The following is a 23,440-nucleotide window of genomic DNA, read 5'->3' on the forward strand; positions in this document are numbered from 1 at the left end:
GGCAGACGGGAGCCAAGTATCCTCTGGCATTGTGCCTGAGGCGGAAGCGTGTGAGCCAGGGGCACTTCCAGGCCCTCTGGCCGAGGTGCCCTCCCTGTAGGGAGAAATGCACCCAAGTGGAGGCTCCCTGTCCCCATCATAGGCATGGGACATCCCCACATTGGACAGTGGCAGTCCTCTCCTGCCCAGGGAACAGGCAGAAGGGACCCCACCCTGGGGAGCGGGTGCTGGGCAGGCCAGCTGAAAAAAGCTGATAAGGGCGGAACAATCACAGATTTGAAGAATGCCCGGAATTATCTGCCCTGAGGAGGTAGCTCTGGGCCCCTCTGGGAGAGGCTGTGCCAAGGAGCTTGATGACCTCCTGGGGTGCTGTCCTGATATCCAGAGGTACAGTGCCACAGCAGAGCCACCAGACCTGCCAGGGTCCCTGGTAAGGGCAGGAGGAGCATGACCAGCCCCGAGGCTGCACATGTCAACCTGACAGTCTGCCGGGAGGGGGATGGAGGCAGGTCCGAGACCCTGCCCTTCCTGCTGCTTCTATTCTTGCTACGTACCTCCACCCTGAGCCCCTGCCCTGTCCTAGTCAGCTTGGGCTTTTGTTATAGTGGAATAAAATAGACTGGGAGGTCTAAAATGAGACCTTTATTTCTCACAGTTCTGGAGACTGGAGGTCCCAGATCAAGATGGCAGCGTGGTGGGCGTCCCGTGAGGGTGAGGGCCTGCTTCCTGCCTTCCCGACAGCGGCCTCCGGACTATGACCTCACAGGGTGGAGAGAGGAGGCTGTGGTGTCTCTTTGTCTTCTTAAAAGGACACCAGTCCCATCATGGGAGCTCTACCCCAATGACCTCATGGGAACATAATCACCTACCTCGCAAAGGCCCCACCTGCTAATGCTGGCACTGTGGGGCTTGGGGATTCAGCCTGTAAATGTGGAGGGGGGACACAGATGGTCCATGATCTCCCTTATGCCATGGAAGTTGAGCAGCCCCATTTGGGGGGCTCTTGGCTCAAGCAGGGGACCGTTCAGAGGGGTCCGGAGAGCAACCCTGGGGTTCATCATGCCACTATCCAGATGAGGACCTGTGGCAGAGTGGAAACTGTCTCCTCCCCAAATATATAAGCCAAATCTCTGGAACCTGTGATTAGTACCCTATTTGGACAAATGGTCTTTGCAGATATAACTCAAGTAGGGATTTTGAGATGAGAGCATCCAGGATTATGCCCTAAATCCTTATAAGAGAGACAGGGGAAGGTGGCCATGTGACTGTGGAGGCTGAGAATGGAATGTGGCTGCTGGAAGCCAAGGAATGCCACGAGTGTCCAGAGCTTCCAAAGTGAAGAGTGGCCCTGCGTACACCTGGCCTCAGGCTGAAGTCTGAAGAACTGTGAGAGGATACGTTTCTGTAGCTTAGGCCTTTGTGGTACTTGGCAATAGCAGCCACAGGAGCCTGATTCAGGACCCAAGGTGCAGAGAAGATCCCAGTCCCGTCCAAGCCCAGTGTGGGCCTGGGGATTCCGGGATCTAGCATAAAGGAGGTGAGCCAGACCCAGGTCCTTGCTTCAGGCCCCAGGGACCCCTGGCTAATGCTGTTCTCCCAGGTCAGATCCATCCTGGGGGAGAGTTGGCCTTCTTAAAGTCACAGAGGGGAGGCATTTATAAGGGGTGGGTGGGGAACTAAAGAGATTCCCAGAGTGGAAGACCAGAGCAAACAGCCTCCAAGGATGGGACCCACGCTGGGGGAAAGGGGGTCCAGAGGGTCTTTTGGTGGAAGGATACGAGTGCTCAGCTAAGTGAGATGGGGGTGCGGGGTGGGTGGGCAGACTCTGCTGAGGCAGTGGGATGGTAAAGACCCACTTGGCATGACTGGTGCTTCATGGGACCTGAGATGCACTGAGGTAGAGTCTTAAGCCTCTAAAATGGGGACAGGGGAGTGAGGAGCTGTGTGCAGAGGGAGAAGAGGGCACCTGGTACCTTGGTGCTAGGAAGAGTCCTCCCAGGCCAGGGGTAAGCAGGTCCCAGGTGCCCCACGATCCTCCACAACTGCCACCTGGAAGTCTGGCAATAAACAGGCCAGTCTGAAGTGGACAATAGGACTTTGGGGCTGATGAATGGGCTGTAGAGAGCTGGGGACTCCAGACTTCAGCCTGGCTGAACCTTTCCCAATAACTAGCAATTTCCCCTCCTGGGAAGGAAGGGGCTTGTGGAGCAAATATCACATGCTGGACAAATGAGTGTTGAGGTTGGGCACCCTTGGCAGGGCCCTGCCTGTACCCCCAGGGAGGCTGGGAACTCTGGTTAGGATGGCTCTGTTGTCAGACCTTGGCTGAGGACACGGAGTCATGCTCAGGAGAGGGTGTACACATGCCAGGGTGCAGGGGCAGATGCAGGAGCAGAAGGCTCTCTCATCCCAGCGTGTGAGTTTCCCTTTATCCGACGGGTCTGGGAGACAGCAACTTGTCTTGCCAGGTCTCTGCCCTTCACTGACTCCCCTTGGAGCTTTTGATTTTACTCTGTGGAGATGAGGTGGGGGTGGTGGGCTTGGGGGTAACAAAGGAGGGAGGGGTGGACACTGGTGTCCAGGCCTGGTGTCTCCTCTCCCATCACCTCCCTGGCCTCCTTCCACACACCCTCTTCCTGGGGCATTCTTTCAAGTTTCCTTTCCCGCTATTAATAGTCGGCAGTCAGTCTCAGGTCTGGAAATGGCCGGGAACAAGGAAGCAGGCCCTGTTTGAAGGCTGCAGCGGGGGAGCAGGCTGAAGTGGCCTTCTCCTCCCACTGCCACCCCCTGCCCCCAAGGAACTGGCACCAGCTGACTCACTCAATGCAGCCTTCTAGAGCAGCGTTGGGATCTTTTCTTCCCACTGTTGTCTGCTGACCTCTTTGGCCCTGTCTATCACTCACTAAAGACTCTCACTCTGTCCCCTATCCCCTCTATCTCAATGCATGTTACTATTCTCAGTGACTTCTAAGCTCACTGGGATGAACAGTGGCCTCTGTTTGCCGACCTTTTCTTTTTTCTTTCTTTTTTTATGTCATAGCTCACGGTAACCTCAAACTCTTGGGTTCCAGCGATCCTCCCGAGTAGCAGGGACCTTAGGCTCCCACCACAACACCGGGCTAACTTTTTCTTTTTTTTTAGAGACAGAGTCTCACTTTATTGCCCTCAGTAGAGTGCCATGGTGTCACAGCTAATAGCAACCTCCAACTCCTGGGCCTAGGTGATTCTCTTGCCTCAGCCTCCCACATAGCTGGGACCCCAGTGCCTGCCACAACTCCTGGCTATTTTTTGTTGCAGTTTGGCTGGGGCCAAGTTCGAACCCACCACCCTTGGTATATGGGGCTAACATTCTACCCACTGAGCCTTAGGTGCCGCCCCAACTATTTCATTTTCAGTAGAGACGGGGTCTTGCTCTTGCTTAGGCTGGTCTCTAACTCCTGAGCTCAAGTAATCCACCTGCCTTGGCCTCTCAGAGTGCTGTACATAGGTGTAGCTCACTCATTCAGGGCTGTTTAGCATCCCAGTATGTGAATATCACCATAATGTATTTATCCACGCTACTGTTGCTTGCTACCTGTATGGGGCCAGTATAAAATTACCCTTAAGGGCACGGTTGCCAGTGGGATCATGGTGCACACATATGTGTCTTCCTAGGGCAATGCCTAGTGGTACATTCAGAAGTTGTGGAAAGGGTGTGTGCATAACTACCTTTACCAGGTAATGCCCCGTGATCCCAGTGTGCACCAATTTACACACCTCCACATTCTTGCTACCACTTGTCCCACCTTAAAATTTTTGCCAATCTGATGAGTATGCAATGATAATTCTGTATTTTATTTTGCATTTCCCTAATTGCTAAAATTTTGAGATGTTCATGGGCTATTTGTGCTATTTTTTTCTTCTGTGAAATATGTGTTTAATTCTTTTGCCTGTTTTTCTATTAGGTTTTCTTATCTATATAGAAGTTTGTTTTTTTTTTTGAGACAGAGCCTCAAGTTGTCCCCCTGGGTAGAGTGCCGTGGCATCACAGCTCACAGCAACCTCCAACTCCTGGGCTCAAGCGAGTCTCCTGCCTCTGCCTCCCAAGTAGCTGGGACCACAGGCGCCCGCCACAACGCCCAGCTATTTTTTGGTTGCAGCCGTCATTGTTGTTTGGCGGGCTCAGGCTGGATTCGAACCCGCCACCTTAGGCGGCCCGCCACAACGCCCAGCTATTTTTTGGTTGCAGCCGTCATTGTTGTTTGGCGGGCTCAGGCTGGATTCGAACCCGCCACCTTAGGTGTATGTGGCTGTCACCTTAGCCACTTGAGCCACAGGCGCCTTAGCCTATACAGAAGTTTTGAGGAAGAATATTTATAATTTCTTAGGATACCACTGTAAGGATGATTTGCCCCCCCCCCATTTATTCATTTATTCAATCATTCAGTTATCAGAATAGATTCATGGATATTTATTTTAACTTTTAGCTCGTTGCAGGCTCTTAGAGGTCGCTCCCTCTTTCAGGTTGGTTCTTAATATTTTTTGGATTTGCCTAATTTTATTTTTGGTTTTTATAAAGCAGTTCTTGGCATTACAAGATGTTCCAGGCTCATTTTGCATTTTCCCTACATCTCCGCTGGAATCAAGCCATTTCTCCAAGGAGCCCTGGATCATTTCACTGTAGAATAGTAGAATAGGAACCCAAATCTGGGCGCTGGGTACTCTGTGCTGCTCCGTGTCACTGCTTCCAGGTGCTAGGTGGCCAGAGCTAAGAAGTGTACGTTGTGTGCTATGCATGTACACATATCTGTAGTAATTACCTATCTACTATGAGTGAGTTCATACTGACATCTCTGTAATCCAGCAGTACAGGGTTTGTTAAGCCTCCTGTCCACTCCCCTTTCTTGTTAGTAAGTTCTTTCTCCAACAGTGAGAAGCATGGCTCTTGCTGTCTGTAATTTGTTTGTTTGTTTAGTCCTAGCATACATGTAAAGCAGATTTAAAGTTTATGTGCCATACCTTTGTCAGAAACAATTTCACCACTTAAGATACGTTGTTTATACACAGTTCTTTTTGTTGAGTATCCAGGCAAAAAACTGTTTCCCAGAGTCACTTAGGTCAACTCTTGTTCCCCATCCCCTTCAGTGAGGTCGTGTTGTACATGTAATATAGGTAAATTTCTTTCTGTAGTCTCCATCACATCCTGGGATTTCCTAAACATCCTAGTTTATTATTTTCCTAAATTTGCATTAAGTAAACTTAATTCTTTGCAGTATACAACTGTATGGGTTTCAACAAATGCAGTCTTGTGGACTCATGCGTACCATCCCAGTGCCGTAATAGGTCCATGGTCCTAAAAATAACCTCATATGGACTTGAGGGGTGACTACCTCCCCCTTCCCTCAACCTCTAGTAACTACTTATCTGTTTTCTATCCCTATAGATTTGCCTTTTTTTTTTTTTTGGTGAGACAGAGTCGCAGTCAGTCACTCTGGGTAGAGTGCTGTGGCGTCATAGCTCACAGCAACTTCAAACTCTTGGGCTCAAGTGATTCTCTTGCCTTAGTCTCCCAAGTAGCTGGGACTATAGACACCTGCCACAATGCCCAGCTATTTTTAGAGATGAGGTCTTACTCTTGCTCAGGTTTGTCTCTGAACTCCTGCTCTCAGGCAGTCCACCTGCCTCAGCCTCCCAGAGTGTTGGGATTATAGGCATGAGCTACTACGCCTGGTCCTAGATTTGCCTTTTCTGTAATATCATATAAATGGAATCAAACACAGTGTGGCCTTTTGGCTTCTTTCCCTTAGGAAAATATATTTATATGTAAGATTCATTTAATCCTCTTACGTGAATCAATAGTTCATTCCTTTTTATGACAGAGTAGTTAGTCATTGTATGGATATACCACAGTGTGTTTATCCATCTTGGTGGTTTCCAGTTTGGGGTGATTATAAATAAAACTGCTATGAACATTTGCATATGGGTTTTTGTGTGACCATAAGTTTTCATTTCTTTTGGGTAAATAACTAAAAATCCAATTGCTGGGTCCATATGGTAATTGTATGCTTAATTTTAAAAGAAACTGCTAAATAGTTTTTCAAAGTGGCGTTCCCATTTTTTATTTCAACCAGTAGTGCATGAGAGTTCCTGTTTGGCACTTGGTTTTATCAGTTTGTTTGTTATTAACGATTCTAATAGGTATGTAATGATGCTGCTTTATAGCTTTTTTTTTTTGAGATGGAGCCTCAAGCTGTCCCCCTGAGTAGAGTGCTGTGGCATCACAGCTCACGGCAACCTCCAACTCCTGGGCTCAAGCGTGTCTCCTGCCTCTACCTCCCAAGTAGCTGGGCACCCACCACAACGCTGGGCTATTTTTTGGTTGCAGCCATCATTGTTGTTTGGAGGGCCCAGGCTGGATTTGAACTCACCAGCTCAGGCGTATGTGGCTGGCGCCTTAGCTAACACTTAAGCCATAGGCACCCAGCCAAGAAGTTTTTATTTTTAAAATTATAAGTGGATGTTAAATTTTGTTAAATAATTTTCCCACATATATTAAGATGATCATATAGTTTTTCTTACTTTGTTAATGCGATGAATTGCATTGACTGATTTCAAATTCTGAACTATCTGTGAAATGAGCCTTACTTTGTCATGATTTATCTTTTTTATATATTGATGGAAAACCACAGTGAGATACCACTTCATGTCCACTAAAATGGCTATAATAGGAAAGGTATATTGATCATTGTTTGTAAAGAACTGGAAGAATTGGATCCACAAAAAATTGCTGGTACTAGAGCAGCCACTTTGGCAAATGGTTCAGCAGTTCTGCAAAATGCTAACTGGAGAGTTACCATATGACCTAGCAATTTCACTCCTTGGTATAAAACTAAGAGAAATGGGCGGTACTTGTGGCTCATGGAGCAGGGAGTACAGTGCCGCCCCAATATACCGAGGGTGGCAGGTTCAAACCCGGCCCCGGCCAAACTGCAACAAAAAAATAGCTGGGCGTTGTGGAGGGCACCTGTAGTCCCAGCTACTCAGGAGGCTGAGGCAAGAGAATCGCCTAAGCCCAAGAGCTGGAAGGTTGGTGTGAACTGTGACACTACAGCACTTTACTGAGGGCAACAAAGTAAGACTCCGTCTCAAAAAACAAACAAAAAACCAACTTGTACATGAATGTTCATAGTAGCATTATTCATAATAGCCCCAAAGTTGAACCCACTGAATGCTCATCCATTGGTGAACGGGTAAACGCTGTGCGGTAGATCCTGTGCAGTGAGTTATCACTGAGCAATAAAAGGGAACAAAGACCTCCATGTGCTACAACCTGGATGAACCTTGAAAACAAAAGAGACAAAGAAAAGCTTGAAAACAAAGCTGGAACAGATCGCAGGTTGTATGACTGACTGCACGTAGAGGAAGTGTCCGGAGCGGGCGAATCCACAGACAGACGCAGCTCAGTGCTGCCTGCTGGGCGGCCTTTCTCTTGCTCTGTGTTAAGTGTGAGGACAGTGTAGTCAGAGCTTGGGTGGGTGTAGACCGTGTCCGGCTTGGGTCTTCCCTTTCTGCTGCTCCCCAGAGTCTCACTCCTACAGCTCTCCCAGCTGGATCCCACTGTATTTTCACCACATACTTGCATTCTGGGACAGGGGAGAGGACCTTCTGTGATGTTCTGTTTCAGGCTCACTCAGGCCCTGGGAGCCTGGGCTGCAGCGTTTGGCCATCTCCAGGGTTCTTTCTTCTAGCTATTATATAGGGTTTAGCACATAGCCCTGCCCTTCCTCAGAAGTAAAGAGCTTTTTTATGTTTCCAGTTCTATTCTCCAGCTGTTGTAGACTTCCACCAGTGCCCTCACGCTATACATTTTTTAGACCTCACCTGAAGAGCCTTTCACCCCCTCCTGGTGGGAGATGTGGGACTATGAGAACTACCTACTCTGGCCCTTTCTTCCCCCAGCCAGTCCTACCCACAAGGGGGGCCTTTCCAGGGCTCTCTGATGAGCCCCTGGTGGGGTTCCTAGCAGGGAAATCTGCTGTCCCTAGCAGTGATTTCAGTGTCTGCGGCTCCCAGGGCTTCACATTTTCACACTAACTCATGCTCAGCTTTCAGCAATCTCATTAAAAAATTTACCGCAGTCTTCTTAATTCATGAACTTTGTCCACATCCTGGGAAAGCAAATGCTGGAGCCTGTTTCTCCCTGCAGCTGCCTGTCTGTGTTCAGTTTTCAGAGTGTTTCTTTTCCTTATGGCCTCAGTTCTCTGGGACATACTGGAATCCAACTGTTGTTACATGCTTGAAGAAAATGAAGAACGGGAGGATACTGAGATTTGGGCTCACATGTGGTTACTGAGAATTTTCAAGCAAGATCGGAACAGCCTTCATAGGGCAGGAGAATGTTGGTCAAGTCTACTGGCAGGCGAATTCCATTGAGATTAAGATTTATGCCAAGTTCAGTTCATCGGCATCCTCTCCTATGTCACTGCTCAATTTTCAAGGTCCTGTTTTCATGTAAGAGACCTGATGAGGTTAGGAATTAAATTAACACTGTCATTTAGCTACTCAGTGGGATCAAACTTCAGGTTTGATTTTTGGCCTTCACAGCCCTTCATCTGCAAACAAAAAGAAATTCCTTTAGTGTGGTTTTAGAAAGTCCCTAGTTTTGGGCGGCACCTGTGGCTCAGTGAGTAGGACACCGGCCCCACATACCGAGGGTGGCAGGTTTGAACCCAGCTCCCGCCAAAGTGCAACAACAACAAAAAAGTAGCTGGGGGTTGTGGCAGGTGCCTGTAGTCCCAGCTACTTGGGAGGCTGAGGCAGGAGAATCACCTAAGCCCAAGAGCTGGAGGTTGCTGTGAGCTGTGACACTACAGCACTCTACTGAGGGTGACAAAGTAAGACTCTGTCTCAAAAAAAAGTCCCTAGTTTTCAGTCTGTGCTTTGATAGAGATTTAGGAGTTTGAAATTGCTGTTCTTTTTTTTAAAGCTAGTAGTTTTCACTGGTAGTAATTTTGTTTTCCCCAGGGGATATTTGGCAATATCTGGGGCATTTTCAGTTGTCACAACTGGAAAGGAGTGTGCATGTATATTCTTTGCATCTAATGGATGGAGGCCAAGGATGGTGCTGAACACTCTGTAAAGCACAGGACGACATCCCATGACAGTCCACCAGGTGGAGGCAGTTGTCTGCATTCTTGGTTCTTGCTGTGCTCCTGGTCAGAGAATTAGCAGACCCACCAAAAGCAAGGCAGGCGTGCAACATTGTTCATTGATGATAGGTTTACCCAACAAGAGCAAGATACAGGTTTACAGATCCAGGTATGTTTATCACAAACAACGAACAGGCCCCCTTGTTGCCACCAAAAAAGGCCTTGGTTGTGCTTTGGGGTCCTGTTTTATACTGTGTGGACTGAACAGACCCTCTTTGGTGGTTCAGATGTCACCATGGAACCACTTTGATGGACAATGGAAGTTAGATGATCTGAGCCTTAGTGTGAGCCTCTCTGAAAGCTGATTTGGGGGTGAATTGCAATGTAGATTTAAGCTAAAGACATGGTGATTAGCCTTAAGGTTGCTCTAGGTCACTTTCCAGACCCTTCTGTGCCTGTGCTCTTTGCCTGCATTCCTTCGCAGTGGCAGGCTAAGTTCTATTTGGTGGACTGATGGGGGGTTCCCTCCTCCCCCAGGTGTGGACGGTTGCTGGGCCAGGATCTAGGTGGAGCAGCACCAAGTCCGTACGCACATCCTTTGTCACATAGGAAAGCCAGAGGTCCTGACTATCTAGCTAAACACATCATCCCCAAATGTCAATAATTTCAGCGTTGAGAAACTCTGTTTTAAGCTATTCCCCAGAGTAAGAAGTAACCGTCCCACTTAATATCTCTTAAGTTCCTTAATTCCTCACGTATGCTAATGTTTTCCCTAAGCCATATATTCTCTTTTGCCAGAAGCCACTGTGATATCGTCCATTATAAGAAGCACCATTATTTATTAACTACCAAGAAGGAAAAGTCCCCGTCCGACCCTGACATCACCTGGATTGTTAGCACATGTCCTGGTCCTGTGTCTTTCCTACTCTTCTAGGGCAGTCACTCAGCTTCATCAGAGCTACTTGATGGCACTTCATTTTAGATGAGATGGTACAAGATGACTGATCCCTGCAAGATGTCACAAGATACTACAATCCTGTCCCTTAATACTTGCAGAATTTGGACTGTTCTTTTAGCCCCAATATAGCTCAAAAACTAATCCCTGAAGTCTTGCCACCTGTAACCATTCCTGATAACAAATTTTTACTTCTCAGTAGCAAAATGTGAATGTGCAGTCAGGATATTGTCTAGCGTCCAGAGTGCTGGACTGCTGGAACATCACCTAGGTCAGGCTGGGAGCTGGTCCAAAGAGGCCAGCACTGCCCACCTGTGCCAAGTTGCAGGTGCTGCTGCTGCGGCTCAGGATACTCAGCGGGTACCACCTGCACCACTGCTGGCATTTGCTGTCACCGCTGCTGCCATCAGAGCTCCTCACAGCCTGCTGTCTCCTCCCTCACTGGCTGGAGTGACATATAGCCTGATTCATGGCAGTGGAGTTGTATGCTTGAACTCATCTGGTTATAGGGAGGCTGGAAAAGCAAATATTTGGCATTTTCAGCAACTGTAATAGGCACATTCTGCCATCAACTTTTTCTTTTTTTTTTAAATTGAGACAGTCTCACTTTGTCACTCTTGGTAGAGTGCCGTGGTGTCATAGCTCACAGCAACCTCAAACTCTCGGGCTCAAGTGATTCTCTTGCCTTAGCCTCCCTAGTAGCTGGACTACGGTTCCCACCACCACGCCTGGCTATTTTTTTGTTGTTGTTGTTGTTTAGCAGGCCCGGGCTGGGTTGGAACTCATCATCTCTGGAGTATGTGGCCGGTGCCCTAACTACTGAGCTACGGGTGCCCCTGCTGCCATTAAGTTTTGTGGGGTGGCTGGGTACAGAGGACAGTCTGCCTTACTCCAGCCTGCCCACCACTGCCCCCATCCTGCATCTTCCCCTTCCCTGCAGTCGGCTCAGCCAGCAGCTGATCTCCATCCCCTTATCCAGAGTCAACACTTGGTACCACCTACCGTTGTCCAATCGCCTGGATTGCCCCCTGGATTACCCTCACAGCCTCTTCACTTGTCCCCACCTCCACACGCTGTCCCTCCATCTGTATGCCCAGAGCAGCACCAGTGCATGTCTCTGTAAACTACCCCATAAAATGTCCTTGCTGTCATGTCCTCAGTGGCTTCTTTTTGTGCCTAGAATAAAATCCAAAACCCTTACTTTGGCCTCTGAGGAGAGTGATCTTCTATCTTATTTTAACTAGACTATGATTTTTTTTTTTTTTTTTTGAGACAGAGTCTCACTATGTTGCCCTTGGTAGAGTACTGTGGTGTCATAGCTCACAGTAACCTCAAACTCCTGGGCTTAAGGGATTCTCTTGCCTCAGTCTCCCAAGTAGCTGGGATTACAGGCACCCGCCACAATGCCTGGCTATTTTTTGTTGCATTTGCCATTGTTTAGCTGGCCACCACTAGGTTCAAACCCACTAGCCTTGGGACATATGGCCGGCACCTTAACCACTGCTAGAGGGGCTGAGCCTAGAATATGATTTTTAAGGGAGCGTCCTTTTACTCTGGCAGTTGTCTGGTCTGGACCCTGAGCCACTGTCACTGCACCTGTGAGGCCCCGTGTTTTCTGAGGCACGCCCCTTCCCTCCAGTCTCACTTGTCTTCTCCCAGCTCCTTTCCCTACGTTGGGGTCTTTGCAGGGTCTGTTCCTTCTGCCAGGGACGTTTTTCCTCCCATTCTCCACACACACAGCATTTTTCCTTGTCATCATCCTTCAGGTCTTTGTGTGATGGTCGGCTCGGAGGCGCCTGTCCTTACCTCCCTCTTTAAGTAGCCCCACCCTCTGTGTCTCCGTCTCTCCCTTGTTCACTTCCTCCATGTGGTGACTAGAATTTGATACGTATGTCACAGAACGTGCCTATTACAGTTGTTGAAAATGCCAGATATTTGCTGTTCTGTCACCTTGTCTAGTCTCTGTCTCTGCCACCGGAGCGTGAGCTCCCTGAGCGTGTGGATTCAGGGTGTCCTGTTCACCACTGCATCCCCCTCAGTAAACATGTGACTAAGCAAATGACTAAAAGGACTTCCTTCCCTGCACCCGTCAAGGTGGAGCCACTGCGCTAAGCAGTCTCAGCACGCAGAATGGTAACAGGATAATAATTTGTGTAACTTCAGTTCCTTCTAGACGATAACTTCCCTGAGAACAGAGGCCAGGTTTCTCTTGCTCATGCTTAGAACAGGGCCAGGACAGTTCAGGAAGCCTGTCTGTGGGCTCTTCTGCAGGATGTGCCCCTGGGACAGAAGTGTTCTCGGCAGCTGGTTCTGTGGTGATGTGTTGAGAAAGGTGGGGCTGGAGGGAGCTTGCAGGATGGCTGCCGCCTCCCTCCGTGGGCAGTGGGCTCGCTGCCGGGACTTCCCCTTCAGCAGCAGTTCCCTTGACCTCCCCTCCTCGCTCCAGGCTTCTCTTCTAGAGGTTTTTTGAACCCCAGAAAAGTCTGGACACATCAGTAACCCAGCTGGGTCTTCAGCTTGGCAGATGGCAGAGCTTGGGGGTAAGGCCTCTGAATGCTGAGGCAGGCCAGGAAGTGCGTTGAGAAAAGCTCCCTGCTGATACCCTAACTTGATTCTGTGTTGTCTTTTTGCAAACAGCTCCATCTGCCCAGACCAATGATAAATCAACTTCCAAACCAACTACCGCAAGCCAGATGGGGCCAGTCACAACTACAACACTTGGTAGCACAACAGTGACTACAAAGACAGCCCAGCAGAGCACAGCGCAAACAGCCACTAGCACAGCGACAGCAACCACTCCCAACCAGGGCACCAGCACCAACCCCCCTGCAGCGTCCAACAGCCCCGTGGCAACTACAACCCCAGATAAAGCCTCAACCCAGAAAACCCTCACTTCAACTGCTGGTGGCCCCACAGTTGTTAGTGTTTTGGGCAGCCCTACCCTTGCTCCACCCGCTGTTCCAACTAAGCCTGAAACCACGAAGGGTGTCAACACTTCCACTGACTCTGGAGCCCACAGCGACCACATTGTGATGACAGGCCCCACGACTAAGGGAGAAAGTCCTACAACCGTGCGACTTACACCTGGGCTTAACACCATAAAATCCACTTCTGCTCTTCCTCCGGCAGCAAACTCAACACACTCTCACCCACTGACTAACAGTACTTCGGAGCCTTTCCAGAGCTCTCCCACGACGGGACAGCCCCCTCCTGCCACAACTTTAAGTAGTACAGGCCCTGTGATTGGCCTTAACCGCACCTTCCCACCCGACAGGGGGTCTACCATGATGTGTAAGTGATGCTTTCGGCTTTTTTCAAGCAAGAACAAACTTTTCAATGCTGATATTCTGTATTGTTGCTCAGCTGGAAGATGGAGATTTATGCCCAGGGTCAAATATCATGAATAGATTCTACCCTCATTCTCGCCTGTTCCCCATGCCGGAAAAGAGCAGAGACCGGCAGGGCTGTGCACTCTGATGAGAGCTCTTTGTTCAGACAGTTTAGCCTGTAAACAAGCCAACAGTCTATTCAGGGGTGAGACTGGGCAGTGAGGGTAGAAGGGTACAGGCAGTCCCCAGGTTATGAACAAGTTACATTCTGTAGTTTGCTCTTACATTGAATTTGCTTGTAAGTTGGAATAGGTACATTTACCTATTACCTGTAACAGCCTGTTTATAAGTGTGGCCACAGTCTGTCTTGTGTTTGTAACTCGGGGACTGCCTGTAGTGGAAGTCTGCTAGAACCATGCTGTTCTGACCTGCTTGATGGCAACCTCCAGTAAGAAACACATTTTAATTTTACATCATGATGCAAAACACACGTAATTTATCTACATCACTGAAACAGATATTTCATAAATATGACTTAACTGCATGTTCTACTTCACGCAGTTTCTATAGTTACTTTTAAGTGCAGGTCTTAACCTTTAAATTAACTTCAAAATCTACTGGTGACTCTTGAGCCTCAAGACCATGACTCTTCTCAGGTCTATTGACCCAGATTTCTGGGCGTGAGGCTGAGACTCTGACCCCAGAGGTGAGAGAAAGGTTGCTGCCGTAGCGGAGTGTGCCACGTGCCGTAGTGAGCGCCAGGGCTATGAGTCGGCTACACCTGCGTTCACATCCCTGCTCTGCACTTGATGGCACAAGACCCTGGGCAAACCATTGAGCCCCACTGAGCCTCAGTTTCCTCATTTATAAAATAGGGATAATGATGGTTTCTTCCTCATGGGGTTGTGGTGAGGGGTAAGCAGGAAAGTGCCTTTGAAGCCCTCAGTCCCTCACAGGAAGTAAATGCCCAGCGAGTGTTAGCTGTCACTGCGGGCATCATTGTCATTGTTGTGACTTACTTCCACTGACTCTGGAGCCCACAGTGCCCACGCTGTGATGACAGGCCCCATGAGTAAGGGAGCAAGACATGACCGTGCGAGGTCCAGGTTCTTACACCGCCTCACCTAGTCTGACCCACCCTGTAAAGTGTTCCAGGGTCTGTTTCATCCATCCCCATGAGGTACAAGACCAAAACCCCATGAAAACAGCAAGAAGAGACCATCCTTTTCTCTCTTTTCTCATCATCTGTTTTCCCAATGACAGCAATAGTGCCTACTGTACAAGAAACACAACAGAATTCCAGCCAGAAGCCAGTCTTCCCTGTGAACTCTTCTTCTGAGGCAGTGTCACAACAGCACACAAGTGTGGCACCGGGAACTATGGCCAGCACTCCTGTTAGGACACCCACGAGAACCAGCCCCAAGTTGGCTTCCACTGCTCCCGAAAGCCCCAGCACAACTTCTCCCACCTCGGCTTTTGGGAAGAACAAGGTAATTTCAGCTAGGGTGGGACAACCAGAGAGGCCCAGCTCAGTAGAAGAGCCTCCGAGAAAAGCCTTTCTGTTCTTTCCTCCAACCAAGAGCCCCCAGTCAGGACAGTGAGCAGAGGTTTCCACTGGCCCCTCTGTCTCCCTGGCTTTGCCCCATGCTAGATTAAAAGGCTGGGCACCCAGGACACGGCTTTGGAACTGGCCCAGCTTGCCATGAACTTTGTTTCTGGGTCACTCACCCAGGGGGAGGGGATGGTCAAAGATTCCCTGGCTTTTAACCTGAACCTTAATCTCAGTGGCTTCTTTCAGATAAGCTGCGGTTCTCCTGAAAAACCGAATGAGGACCTGCTTATCCTGAACTTCACAAGAGCCAGCCTCTGCGTGAGTATCTCGCCAGTCGGAGCCCCACCTGCACCTCCACACAGCTCCTCAGGGTGCAGGCTAGCAGGGGAGCCAGAGGGGAATGTGTGAGCCCTGTGTTCTGTCCTCGGAGCCCCCCAGTCTCACAGAGGGCAGGCTGAGGCAAAGTCTTTTCTAGGCGCAGACCTCTCTGTGGGCAGGATTCCCTCAGGGCCAACAAAGCACCCAGGCGCCCTCGGCTTTGCTGTGTGAACTATTCCCAGTGGTCTAGGGCAGGAGACCTGCCATGCTTCTGTTTGCCCCTTAGCTCTGGGGTGACTTTGGCAAGTTGCTGTCTATGGGCTTCAGAGTATCATTTGAAAATGAGAGGTGTGGCCTGCCAGGTCCTCCCTGCTCTACTGTGTGGCTTCACATATCCTGAAGCCCTGTCTGAGACCCTCTCTCTGATCTGAGGAGTTTCTGGGACAGGTGGGAGGGAGAGAATAGGGCCCAGGTATGTCGGGAGCCACTGCCAGCAGCTGTTCTTAGGGGTGGGGGGGGTGTCAGCATGTATGTGTGCTTGTCTGTGAGAGGGAGCAGCATGTGAGCAATGTCACACTGCCAGTCACTCTGGGGTCAAGGGCCATGGTCAGGGCTCAGTAAACTGCAGCCGGGAATGGCTGGCTCGCTGCTGCCCTCTCCTGATCAGTGCTGGGTTTTGCAGCCACCCTAGGCGCTAGAACAGAATGGATGGAACACGGTTTGAGAGCTCAGGCTTACCCCACTTCGATGCCTCCTGCATTTTCTATAGATGTTTCCTTTTGGGTGTCCATTTTGCTGGCATTTTCCTAGTGAATTTCACAAATGCATGCATTTAAACTTGAGTTTCAAAAGGGAGCAGTGTGCTCCTGGGTTGGGCTCAAGGGACAAGGCAGGAAGCCCACTGAGGTTAGCCCTGCACTGGTTGGATGCCTGCCTCGCCTATCCTCAGGCCTCTCCCTGGATAAAGTGTGGCAGGCTATGTGATTGTGAGAAGCACTTTTTTACCTTTGCTAGAAGAGGAAGATGGAAAGCTGTGGATCCCTTCCTAGTGCCAGAGTAGGGAATTAGCTTAAGGAAATTCCAGATGGAAACCCAAGGGGTGGTTTGTGGGGGTCTTAAGGTAAGCCATTCCTGGAGTTCTTTTCCTCCTTCCAAAGAAGGAGTCCAATATTTGGGAATTAGATCAGTGAAACATCAGCTGGGATGCCCTTTGATGGCACACAGGCTTGGATAGAACCGACCCACACTTTACTCCTCATCCTGGCCCTAAGGCCATGCAGCTGTGTTCTTCTTAGAGCTATGTGAAGTCCCTTCTAAGCTCCCCAATGGCCCCTCCTCCAAGGTGCTCCTGCCCTGTGAGCATGTTCATGCTTCAGAGCCAGTCTTCACCTAGGGAAGGGCACAGGTGTTTCAGCTTTGAGACAGGCAACCTTGTGCTGAGCACTGTGGCCTTCTCATGTCTCTGAGCTAGACATGAAAAGCTGGAAAAAGGCAACATGGGAGAATTAGGGTTGTCCCAGCAGTGGGTGGGGTTGCTGTGCTGTGCTTCCTCCAGCACCTTCCAGGGAGAGATAGAAATGGGCAGCAGCCCTCAACAACCTGGGGGCATAAATGGGCACTGGAGTGAAGGGTGTCATGTACAGAGATCTGGAACACAGGGTCGGGGAACGGCAATCTGGATGGGGCAGAGACAGTGGAGTTGGCCCAGGAGACTAGCACATGACTCTTGCTAGGCCTGGCATGGCACAGTTGAGGCTGGGGAGGGGACTGCTGCCAGCAGGGCAGTGGCCTCCTCCTGCCCTTAGCTCAGTGTCAGCCCCACAAGTCTCAGCAGCCCATCATGCTCTCTGAGGAGTGGTCTGTATTCTCCCCACAGCAGGCAAGCAGCTCTTCAGATGATAACGTGGTCACCGTCCTGTGCCGAGCAGCCAAGGCCACCTTCAACCCGGCTCACGATGACTGCAATGTGGTGCTGGCACCTGTTCCAGAAAGCCAGGCAGTGGTAGTCAAAGAAATCGTGATCAAGAGTGAGTTGAGGAAGAGGGGCTGAGGCCTATGCGGGTGGGGATGGGCAGGGGCAATGGTTCTGGGGAATGGGGGGAGTGTTAAACCACGCCCTCCCTGAGCCCCGCCCTGTGTGACCCACCCCTATCGCTTGGCTTTGAGCTAGGCCGGTGAGACAGCATCTCTCCCTGCTCTCCCACAGCAAAGCTCCTTCCCAAAGACATATACGAGCAGCTGAAGGACAAATGGGATGACCTAAAAGCGGTAAGGGGACTCCTCCCAAGCATTGGGACAGATTGGTCAGGAGGCTGTCCTGGGAAGTTCACAGCTTCTCTCTCATGCAAAGGAGCCCTCTAGGGTGCAAGTTTCTGGAAGGGAGGAGGATAAGAGGGGGTGGTGGAAAAGGGCCAGCAGACCCAAGCAGAGGCGCTCACAGTGAAAGGGGGGGTTCAGTGAGAGGGAGCCCTAGAGCCTATTTTCAGCACATAACTTTCTCCTTCCTACCCAGGTGGGAGTCAGTCACATGCAGCTGGGGGACCAGGGACCACCAGAAGAGACTGAGGACCGCTTCAGCATGCCCCTCATCATCACCATTGTCTGCATGGCATCCTTCCTGCTCCTGGTTGCGGCCCTCTATGGCTGCTGCCACCAGCGCCTCTCCCAGAGGAAGGACCAGGTGAGCACTGCCCTCCCTAGCCAGGGCAGCAGTCCGGGTCACCAGGTGACGTCTCCCCTCATTATTCCTGAGTTACATGGGAGCAAAGTGCGTGGGCCTCGAGCCCTCCTAACAGGCAGAGACCCTCCCTCATGAGGGACAGTAAAGAGGGAGCATTGGGGGGGGGCATGGGCTTTGGAATCTGCAAGATTGGTTAAAGTCCTAGCTCTGTCCCCTTATCTGTGTGACCCTGAGTAAGTCAGATAACCTCATAGCTTCAGGAGTCTCTCTTATCTGCAGGGTAGGGGTAACATCCACCTCGCAGAGCTGAGCCGAGGATGTGTGTAAGTGGATCCAGGTGTGCCTGTGTAATCCAAGTTCGGTTACCTCCCTCACTACAATTCCCATCTTTGTGGTTCTACCCAGACTCGTGGTTCTCAGTCTTGCCTCACACTGTGGGGAGTGTTAAAAAGTTTCCAGGCCTAGCTTCCTCACCACCAGCTCAGACAGAATCTCTGGACTTCTCCGTACTGTGTTAGAAAAGCTCCCCGGGTGATTCTAACGTGCACCGAGGTTGTATCTGAGACAGAGAACGCTGTTGCCAGATGGCTGCTGTCTGCAGCAGGGGGACTCTGGGGACTGACCTCCCCATCTTGCCCAGGGTTAGCGAGGACCCCAGTGTCCTGCCTGAGGGAGGTCACTTCCATATGGTCCTTCCCTCCTGATTATGACTGTGAGGCAGGTGCTGGAGGGGTTGGGGGGAAGGAATAGAGGAAGGAGCGTAGGGGACTCTGGGCAACACAGTCCATCTTCACTGACTTCACAGATCTGCCACCAGGGCAAAGGTGAGGTGATGGGGAATTATAGAATTCAGGGCAAGTTTTTGTCTCACATTAGTCTGAGGTAGGCCAGCAGCCAGCCCCCATGTGTGACCCATGTGTCTAGGCGTGCATCAAGGCTCACAGCCCCCACGATGACCCTTTCTCCCTGGGTCGTGTTTCCTACTCCAGCAGCGACTAACCGAGGAGCTGCAGACTGTGGAGAACGGTTACCATGACAACCCAACACTGGAAGTGATGGAGACCTCTTCTGAGATGCAAGAGAAGAAGGTGGTCAATCTTAATGGGGAGCTGGGGGACAGCTGGATCGTCCCTCTGGACAACCTGACCAAGGATGACCTAGAGGAGGAGGAGGACACACACCTCTAACAGGCCTGCTGGCGGCCTCCAGCAGCACCGAGCTCCGGACTGACCACCCGAAGTGCCATTTGGACAGGGGAAAGGACAGATGGGTGAGGAGAGTGGACTCTGAAGGTTGCCTCCTCCCCATCCTCCGGGGCCTTAACTTTTCCATTTTCAAGCTGAACAAGTCACATTCTGTCTAGATTCTTCTTGTAAAATAACCCACTAGTGCCTGAGCTCCGTGCTGCTGGGAGATGAGAAGGGAAACCAGGAAAGGGCCCCCATGAGAGACAGTAGAGACATCTTGTACAATCCCTTCATTTCACAGGTGAGATTACTGAGACCTGAAGAGGGGACAGGACCTGTCCAAGGTCACAGAGCCACTTGGTGACAGGATGAAAACAAAGATTGCATTTGCACCATGCCACATGGCTGTGTTCACTTGTGCCCTCTCCAGTGCTGCCCCAGACTGGCGTGAACTCCAGCGGGTGAAAAGGCTGAAAGGGAGCAGGGCAGGGTTCCTGCACTGGGGGTCCTCATTACTTGAAAGCACAAGCCCCAGGTTCTGTCCATCTCCCACCTGGCCTCACCTGCCCCTTATTCCTCTCCTCCCATCCCCTCACTCAATTTTTATTCCCATTCCATCCTAGGGCCCTGGGGACTAGCACAGGTGGTGACCTTGAACTCCTCTCATCTGCTTAGTGAGATTGGGCCTTGACCAGCAGGAGATTCCCGTGGTGAGCCAGGCCTCAGTGGAAGGAGGGGGAAGCTCTCCATCCCAGGCTGGCATCCTGCCAGCAACTGACTTGGGGGCGCACCCACACTGGCCCATCACCCCAGGCACTCCTTGCAGGAGCATCCCAAGATCTCCTTTGGCTTTCTGTTACCACTGGGACTAAACGCTGCGGCAGCTAGTGAGAGCAAGTGACCTTGTTCACGGCTCACACTGACGGGAAGTAGCTGTGGGGGACCTTCTCTGTGGCCCCGGTCAGAGGTGTCTTCACAGACAATCCACTGAGACGTCCAGGAAGCACAGGCTTGACTCTATCACAGGGACACTCAGGGGCTTGTCAAGTTGCTGATGAGTTGTGTAGTTTCGTTTGTTTTTTAATCTAGCCCTCCACTGCCAAAGGCCAAAGCTCAAATTGTCTGAGACTTTCAGTTGCCTAAATCTCACTGTTCTTACTGTCCTGTGCCTGTGCCATGGGCAAAGAGAGGCCCAGAATGTGCAGTACATTTTAAGTGCATAAGGGGCAGCCTGGGGACAATTTCCAGTAACTTGTTACTGTCATGGCATTGAGCTAGGCCCAGCTAGGCCTTGCTGTTTCCTCTCCTCCAGTCCGACTGGGGCTGCTGCAGTTCTGCAGCTCTGCTGGCTTCTCAGGGAAACACAAAGCCATGTCTGTTCCCCAGTAGAGGGTTCATACAGGCTGCAGTTAGCTGCCATATATAGAAGGCTCCTGAGGACTGGTGTGGTAAGCTTTAATTGGATTTTCCGAAAAAGGGAATCATGTGTGGAAATCTGAACTTTGGCCATGGTCTCCACTGTGCTTGGGCATGAATTCCCTGGAATCCAACTAGGAAGATGGGCAGAATTACTTCAAGGGTAATTATCTTTTCAGCGTAAAAAGCCCCAACTCCAGAGTCCTAGAGGCAGGCGCAGGCTGTAACATTTCTGATAAAATAGGCTATCTGCTTTGGGACAGCTTGTTTGAAAAACAGGTGGTCTGGCGAGCACATCCAATTCCTCTCTATAGCCATGGCCACTTGATGTCCTGGGGAAGGAAAGCCAAGGCTTTAAGCCTTCAAGCAGGGCCCAGATAATGTCCCCAGAGTCAAACAGATGCGAGGCCAGCAAGGGTCCGGCAGCATCTGCCCGATTCTCTAGGATTTGGAGGTTGGGCGGGATGGAGGACAGTGCTGGTCTGGGGGAAGTGAAGAAACCTGGCTGCACAGGGGAGGTCTGCTCCTCCCTGCCCAACACTGAGTGCCCTGTCCCACCTTGTGGGCTTCTGTCGTGGGAGAGGCCAGGCTGGATTAGTTCTCTTTTGCTGATTCTGAGTCGCATTTCACCACCTAGGGCTTTTGACAAAGATGGCAAATATGTCTCTGCAAATTGATCAAAGGCTGAACCCCAAGTCTCTTACAGGGTGGTGGTGACTCCCAGGACTAGAGAGCTGGATATGCCCAGGCGGGAAGAGTGACTGGCTCTGTCCAAGGAGAACTGGATAAGCCTTGGGCCAATTCAGAGGCTTCTTTTTACGGATCCGAACTGTGCTGCTCTAGCCTTTCAGGACACCTTCAGAAAGAATCAATACCTTGCTTGCTTTTGCCACTAGGACACCTATGTCAACAGGCCACAGGGCCATGCCTCTGTAAAGGTCATCATCTTCCCCCATCTTTACGGGGTTCTAAATGCTGTCTGATAATTCAAATTATCTGGGGCCAAGAAAAGATAAGAGGAACCCCAGGAGCTCAGCACCACTTTAAACAAGTTGTACCAAAGAGAGGTTATGAACTATTTTAGCAGCCAATTATGGTTTCCCCAAGCTGCACAGAGGGCAGGACTGTGAATCTGACAAGTGGGCAAAACCAAGTGCAGAACTTGCCGCCTCGTGGGTGGGGAGAGGAGCAGCAGTGCCTGTGAAGGAGGTACAGAATATCCTCTGCATCCTAAGGCAGAATACGGGTTTAATCTAGTTTAGACACCAGATTTCTCTCCCTCTTGATAAGGAAAGCTAGCAAAAAGTTTATTTAAACCACCTCTTAAGCTTTATCTTTTTTGACAATATACTGGAGAAACTTGGAAGAACAAGTTCAAACTGATACGTATATACATATTTTTTGATGATGTAAATACAAGGGCCATATGTTAATCCACCTGCACTGCTTTGAGTGAACAAAAGATGTGTTAGGTAAGAGAGATGGCTAAGCTTTTTTCTCTGAACAGGAATGTAAATATCTTAGTAGAAATGACAAGTTCGATTTTTTTTTTTTTTAAATGAAAAATGACATACAACAAGACAAGCTTAAGAGAAAGTTTTGTCTTGCAGATTGGGCTTTTTGTTTCAAAATATAGCCCTTACCTCCTCCCCAGCATAGCAGCCCCATCAGAGTAAATGCTGCAGTGGGTACACACAGGTTGGAAGGTGACACTGGTTATCGGGAGAGGGATTAATACAGCTAGTCCAATCTTTTCCTATCAAAAAAAGAAAAATCTGAAACCCAGAAAACAAAATGATTTGGCCCAAACCACATGGTTCATGACAAAACCAGTATTATTATTATATACCTAGGTCTGCCAGTGCTTAGGTGCCTCAGAAGGAATCAGTGAATTAAGGACTGCTACTCAGAGGCACTGGAATGACACAGAGGACACAATCCTCTTCCCAAACCTTTCCCGAGTAAGGCTAGGGAGGGTACGAAAACAAAAGTGGAATCTCATATTTCCTCATAGTTGGTTCAGGTCTAAGATGCAAATGAACAGTTCTACCAAGAAACAGTTTCGAATGAACTTTTATATACATGACTTCCATGCGCAGGACTAAAGGCCTAAGGGAACAGATGGGGAGGCAGAGGGCAAGAGTGAAGCATAGCCTAGCTTTTGTCTTTGTCACTAGCGGATTCCTTGGGGTCTGCTGAAAACCCAACACTGAGTGAAAGGAGGAAATTATTGTTGGATGTGGGTCTTTTTGTTATTAGTGAATGTCAAACACTGCCCAGAAAACTGGGGGAGCATGTGTTTTAGAGGACAGGGGTCTGAAGTACACTGGAATTTACTGAGAAACTTGTTTGTAAAGACTATAGTTAATTATTGCATTTTCTTACAAAACTATATTTTGGGAAATTGTATACTGTCGATTAAAGTGTTTTTGTGTAAATTGTTTCACACGCTAGTATTTTTCTTTGACTTAAATTCTTATAAGTGTGCACTGACTGTGGCCATCAGCTCACACCTGAGAGCACAGCAATCTCTGCCCTTAGTTACACCTGAACTCTGCAGGCCCAGTAGGAGAATGAAGGGGGAATGTCACAGGAAAGGAGGGATCCTACAGATGGTGACAGTTCTCTACATTATCTCAGTCTATCCTGGTCACTGTGTCTAAAAGAACCTCATTTCCCCACAAGACATTTCATTAATGTTTTACTTCCCTCTATCTCTGCCTCAGATTCCTTTGTGAACAACTACCTGATGACCCCTGATCAGGTATGAAAACACTAGGAAGAGACAAAACAAATACATAAAAATCATAGAAGATCTGTTTTTGACTGGCCCCGTTTCTGTCCACAAGAATTTTATGCCTGTCCTTCCTCCAGG

General features: G+C 49.7%; 1 protein-coding gene across 1 annotated transcript in view; it reads left to right on the forward strand.

The window, feature by feature from the left end:
* PODXL (podocalyxin like) overlaps positions 1–23,003 on the forward strand; it is a 41,459-nt gene extending 18,456 nt beyond the window's left edge. The window contains exons 2-7 of the mRNA XM_023514202.1: positions 14,676–14,902; positions 15,064–15,282; positions 17,159–17,309; positions 17,489–17,550; positions 17,795–17,962; positions 18,952–23,003. Of these exons, the coding sequence (XP_023369970.1) occupies positions 14,676–14,902; positions 15,064–15,282; positions 17,159–17,309; positions 17,489–17,550; positions 17,795–17,962; positions 18,952–19,149 (1,025 nt within the window). The 3' untranslated portion in view covers positions 19,150–23,003. The remainder of the gene's footprint in view (positions 1–14,675; positions 14,903–15,063; positions 15,283–17,158; positions 17,310–17,488; positions 17,551–17,794; positions 17,963–18,951) is intronic.
* The last annotated feature ends 437 nt before the right edge of the window (positions 23,004–23,440 follow it).

This window comes from Otolemur garnettii, unplaced genomic scaffold, assembly GCF_000181295.1.
Source record: "Otolemur garnettii isolate 467f Iridium unplaced genomic scaffold, OtoGar3 scaffold00049, whole genome shotgun sequence".
In the NCBI taxonomy this organism is placed as follows: domain Eukaryota; kingdom Metazoa; phylum Chordata; class Mammalia; order Primates; family Galagidae; genus Otolemur; species Otolemur garnettii.